We start from the raw sequence: 6000 nt of genomic DNA on the forward strand, positions 1-6000 counted from the left end.
TAAATGTGTCTGCCAAGGGAGTATGCCATTCATTCCCTCTCATTTCAGAAGAAGTTTGTTAGCGATCCTCATCATTAATCCACATCACTTTAATACCATGACAGTTCCTGTCAGCAAAGAAAGAACAATGCAATGACCTGTGAAGGCAAAACGGATGAGAGAAGAAAATTGGGTCCACTGTCCACACAGGCCATTAAAATACGTGGGCGTGGCTTGCATCCCTTGGGGACTTCATCCATCTAGTAACATGTGGCACATTGCGCTAATTGCAGAAAAGACATCAGAGTTTGTTACTCAAACATAATTTAGCATTAGCCTGCAATAATAGGCAGGCAGCTTTGTGGAATGATTGCATTTGATTTACTACACAATGAAAGCGAACCATCAAATGGTCAAACCAAAAAAATGTCATGTCATACAACACATAAATTGTAATAAAACAAAATATATGAAAAAAAATGTCATAGCCAATCATTCCTGTGGTTTTATTTGGAAGTGAAACAGCAGCAGCTGGTAACGAGAAACAGAAGAAGGAAATCCATCCTAAGGGACACACAGCAGCCACAGTTAATTACCATATTAGTGGCCCTCTGTGACCAAACCAATGCTTTTACTATAATAGATGAAGAATACATGCATTACTTGGTTATTACCCTGGTTATTAGGCCTACTGATACAGTTCACATAACGTTTTTTTTTTTTTTTGCTCTGGGAATTATAGCCTACTCCACGAAATCTTATCCGCAGCTGGTTTAAAATCGTCCACCTGCTCTCCTGCTTGTATCGTTCCTGCTATGACAAGTGAAACTGTGGACTGTCAAAATGTCTAAACAAAAGCTTCAGCAACAGGCGGACTGGCTCATCAAACCTACGATGATATTTCACGGGTAGAATTAAGTTGTAGCCTATACTGCTTACCTGTGTGTGAGGATGTTGATCAAACATGTCCATTTGGATCTCCTGGGTTGAGGTCGAAGGCGTCCTGGACATACTACCTTTCTGTACCATTGATTTACTTTTTCAATTCTATTTTCTAATTCATATATTTATGATGATATCGCTATAGTCATTGTCAACGAAGATAATTCACTTGCCGTTGTTTCCCAGAGGGTGCTTCCCAAGTGTAGTACAAAAGCAACAGCTGCGTCGTCTACAGCCGCCGAGCTCACTCACCACCCTCCGTTTATTCGCGCAGACAATTCGGACAGTGCGCTCCACTCGAGATTCCAGATGCGAACGGAAGAGGCCCACGCCCCATTGACCAGGCCCCACCCTCATCACTGATCAATCAATGAGAGACCATAACGGAAGGGATGTCTTGTGGTTGGGTAATGGGTAAGGTAATTAGGCTAGGTTGCAACCTGATCTAAACACAGATGATATCCACATTTTTAGATGCTCGCCTCTTTCCATGTGTCGCTGTAGGCACTTGTTGGCAAGTGGTACGTACATCAACGAAATTGTATCTGTCTCATCGCTCATTTCATCTCCATACAGAGAAACATGAAAAGCATCAATATAGTCCTGATGATGATAATTATACTGTACATTTATTCCAATGGTATACAGATAAGGTAACATTACATTCAAATCATGAGACATTAGAATCAATAGTAGATTCCATTTAAGTTTCCCCATATGTTCCCTTTCAGCACGTTAGTCTCCTGAGCACTACATTGTTATAATGGTCATAAATACAGTACCAGTCAAAAGTTTGTACACACCTACTCATTCCAGGGTTTTTCTTTATTTGTACTATTTTCTACAATGTATAATAATAGTGACGACATCAAAACTATGAAATAACACACATGGAATCATGTAGTAACCAAAAAAGTGTTAAATAAATAAATAAATATATTTTATATTCTTCAAAGTTTCCACCCTTTGCCTTGATGACAGCTTTGCACACTCTTGGCTTTCTCTCTACCAGCTTCACCTGGAATGCTTTTCCAACAGTCTTGAAGGTACTGTGGCCAGCTAGGTTAATCTAGAACTTCTTACTATGTTCTTACTGAATCTGACCACCATCCTTTTTGTGTATTTATCAAAAAATCCTATCAAAATATGTCCTCATTGGGGGAGCTTCATGAATCTAAAACACACACAGGTATGTATTGACTGTAGATTGGTTTTCGTCCCCTTCTTCTGTCCAGTGTAAAGTATTTATGTGTGGTCCTCGTGCAAGGAATGTCCCTTTATCAGTGCAGTTCTGTGGTGTGTGTGTCCTGAGTGGCAGTGTGTACATGTAGGTTATGTGCTTTTATAAACTGGATGGTTTGAGCCTTGAATGCTGATTGGCTGAAAGCCGTGGTATATGAGACCATGTAGCACGGGAATGACAAAACAGTTATTTTTACTATTCTAATTACGTTTGTAACCAGTTTATAATAACACTAAGGCACCTCGGGGGTTCGTGGTATATTGCCAATATGGGGTATATGGCCAATATGGGGTGTACCGAGGTACTCCACGTTGCATTGTGTGTAAGAACAGTCCTTAACCAGATGACACTGCAGGTGTTAAAGTCATACAGTTATTTTGTGGTCAAGCAAATTACTCCAGTAACCCATTTGGCATGCCTTCTCATCAAGAAGAGAGATGTCAGTTGCATTCTATGCTGTTGGGTAGCCTGAATGGCTTGGAGGGCATTTATGTTTAGGGCCCTAAAAATGGTCAGACTCCAGCCACCCTAGTCATAGACTGTTCTCTCTGCTACCGCACGGCAAGCAGTACCAGGGCGCAAAGTCTAGGTCCAAGAGGCTTCTAAACAGCTTCTACCCCCCCCCCCCCCCCCCCCGTATTGGTGCTCACCGGCCATTGGACATAAACATTAAACAACAAGTTGGGAATCGCAAATTAAACAATGAGTGGTTTGGAAGGAATCAGTGACAGTGGCTAACTGCAAGCATTAAAAAGCAATCACTAGCCTGCTATTCAGTGGAGTGGCTGTGTGGTCCCAAATCTTGGATTAAGTTTAATTTCCAAGTTTCCAAGTTTAAAATGATAAACATTCAACATTGGCCATGCTGTCAATGAAGCATGATTTGTGCCGCGCTCAAAACAACTGTTAACTCGGAACTGCGAAAAAAAAGTGACTTCAGTGAGTTCAAGACAACTGGGAAGTCAGGAATAAACGAGGTCCGACTGGGAAAATACGTTTTGAACGGTCATCCAACTCAGAATTGTACATCCGGCCTCATTCTAGAGCTACGGCCTGAAGATCAATGACGTCATCATGATTCAACCTTGTTTTTTCTGAATTCCCAGTTGTTTTGAAATCACCATAAATCCAGAGAATGCCAGACTTTGATAACTAAATTTGTCCACAGAGGACCGCCGCGCCACCTTCCTGTTCAAGTGAGCACAGCACAACAAGAGGAGTCCAAAAATGTGTGGTATGCTGCTGCATAAAGGATGTAATATGCCAGGGAGATATGTATACTGTAGCTAAGAAAGTAATACTAAGTGTATGTTGTGTAGTAAGATGTTAGTAGCCCATGTGCCTCACCCTATTCATTTGGTCTATTTACCCCTCTTACTTTCACCTGGTTAGCAGATGTTAATGCGAGTGTAGCGAAATGCTTGAAATGCAGTAATATCTAACAAGTAATCAATTCCACAACAACTACCTTATACACACAAATGTGTAACAATGTAAGAAATAATACATTGTTTCCTAAGTACTCGAAGCGAGGCGACCATCTCTGTCAGGCCATCAGCAGGTCTGGTGTTGTGTTTTGTAGTGGCTTTGCTGGTATGCATCCACTTTAAAAAAAAATGTTTTTGCCCCATCAAGATTTACATGCTAAAATTGTCACTGCATGTGACAAATAAAATTCGATTTGATTTAATGAATTAAGAATTGTTATTGAAATGTTTTCTGTAGCTGGTATATTGCCTGTTATTGGTGATCGATATCCCCATCTAGTGGTCTCTTTAGCTCCATACTCTATTAAAATCCTGTGTTGTTTATTCAGAGGAAATGTTCACATGGTATATGTAAAAGCAATAATTGATGATATTTCTCAGTCCCCATTTGTACATTTTGTATATAATCTATATCATGCATTCTGTTGTACCAGGTACTGATTTATTGATTTTCTGATTTACTGCCTTGCTTGATCATATGCAATTGTCCTTGAAATAGAAGCCAGGTGTGCGTGCTGCTGATGATTTACACTGAGGATGGCCTGTGTTTTGTTTTCACATTCCATTCTTGATTTTTGTTGGGCACCGTGATGTTCTAATAAAAATCTTTATTTTGCATTCAAGCCTCAATTTTGGATGTATTACTTTTCTCGACAGTGTGCAGGTCTCTTTCAGTTCAGAGATTGCTACATTACGGAGAAATAATTTATGGGTGCGCTCGAGCGGCTAGATGTTCCTTACCATCCGGCCATCAAATGTGCCACCAATGCTCTTAATAGGACACATCATTGAACTCTACACTCCAATGTAAACTGGTAATCTCTGTATACCCATCGCAAGACCCACTGGTTGATGCTTATTTATAAAACCCTCTTAGACCTCACTCCCACCTATCTGAGATATCTCCTGCAGCCCTCATCCTCCACATAAAACACCCGTTCTGCCAGTCACTGTTAAAGGTCACCCAAAGCACACACATCCCTGGGTCGCTCCTCTTTTCAGTTCGCTGCAGCTAGCGACTGGAACGAGCTGCAACAAACACTCAAACTGGACAGTTTTATCTCAATCTCTTCATTCAAAGACTCAATAATGGACACTCTTACTGACAGTTGTGGGTGCTTTGTGTGATGTATTGTTGTCTCTACCTTCTTGTCCTTTGTGCTGTTGTCTGTGCCCAATAATGTTTGTACTATGTTTTGTGCTGCTACCATGCTGTGTTATGTGTTTCTGGCTTGCTATGTTGTCTTAGGTCTCTCTTTATTTTTTATTATTTTTTATTTCACCTTTATTTAACCAGGTAGGTTAGTTGAGAACAAGTTCTCATTTACAACTGCGACCTGGCCAAGATAAAGCATAGCAATTCGACACATACAACAACACAGAGTTACACATGGAATAAACAAAACATAGTCAATAATACAGTAGAAAAAAGAAAACAAAAAGTCTATATACAGTGAGTGCAAATGAGGTAAGATAAGGGAGTTAAGGCAATAAATGGGCCATGGTGGCGAAGTAATTCCAACATAGCAATTAAACACTGGAATGGTAGATGTGCAGAAGATGAATGTGCAAGTAGAGATACTGGGGTGCAAAGGAGCAAGATAAATAAATAAATACAGTATGGGGATGAGGTAGATAGATGGGCTGTTTACATATGGGCTATGTACAGGTGCAGTGATCTGTGAGCTGCTCTGAGAGCTGGTGCTTAAAGCTAGTGAGGGAGATATGAGTCTCCAGCTTCAGTGATTTTTGCAGTTCATTCCAGTCATTGGCAGCAGAGAACTGGAAGGAAAGGCGACCAAAGTAGGAATTGGCTTTGGGGGTGACCAGTGAGATACACTGGTCACCCCCAGTGAGCTGGAGCTCGTGCTACGAGTGGGTGCTGCTATGGTGACCAGTGAGCTGAGATAAGGCGGGGCTTTACCTAGCAGAGACTTGTCGCCAAACCCTCTGGCTACAGGTTATCTACGAGTATGAAGCGAGGTCCAACCAACGAGAGAGTACAGGTCACAGTGGTGGGTAGTGTATGGGGCTTTGGTGACAAAACGGATGGCACTGTGATAGACTGCATCCAATTTGTTGAGTAGAGTGTTGGAGATTTTATAGATGACATCGCCGAAGTCGAGGATTTATGTAGTGTTGTCTCTCTTGGCGTGACGTGTGTTTTGTTGGCCTTCATTGTAAATATACATTTGTTCTTAACTAACTTGCCTAGTTAGTTAAATAGAGGAAATCACACAATGCATGCATGTCACACAAACTTGGCTTCAACTTTAGGGTCTCCTTCAAAGTTGTGGAAAAAGTACTCCATTGTCATACTTGTGTAAAAGTAAAGATACCTTAATAGAA

At 41.0% G+C, this 6000-nt stretch overlaps 1 protein-coding gene across 2 annotated transcripts in view; it reads right to left on the reverse strand.

Moving 5' to 3' along the window:
* The window catches only part of cacnb1 (calcium channel, voltage-dependent, beta 1 subunit), a 33591-nt gene extending 32170 nt beyond the window's left edge, over positions 1-1421 (reverse strand). For both annotated transcript variants that reach the window (XM_021557657.3, XM_021557651.3), the window contains exon 1: positions 919-1421. In XM_021557657.3, coding sequence (XP_021413332.3) covers positions 919-1008 — 90 coding nt within the window. In that variant the 5' untranslated portion in view covers positions 1009-1421. The remainder of the gene's footprint in view (positions 1-918) is intronic.
* Positions 1422-6000: the final 4579 nt, after the last annotated feature.

The sequence above is a fragment of the Oncorhynchus mykiss genome, chromosome 13 (genome assembly GCF_057628025.1).
Source record: "Oncorhynchus mykiss isolate SJ-2025 chromosome 13, ASM5762802v1, whole genome shotgun sequence".
Lineage (NCBI taxonomy): Eukaryota > Metazoa > Chordata > Actinopteri > Salmoniformes > Salmonidae > Oncorhynchus > Oncorhynchus mykiss.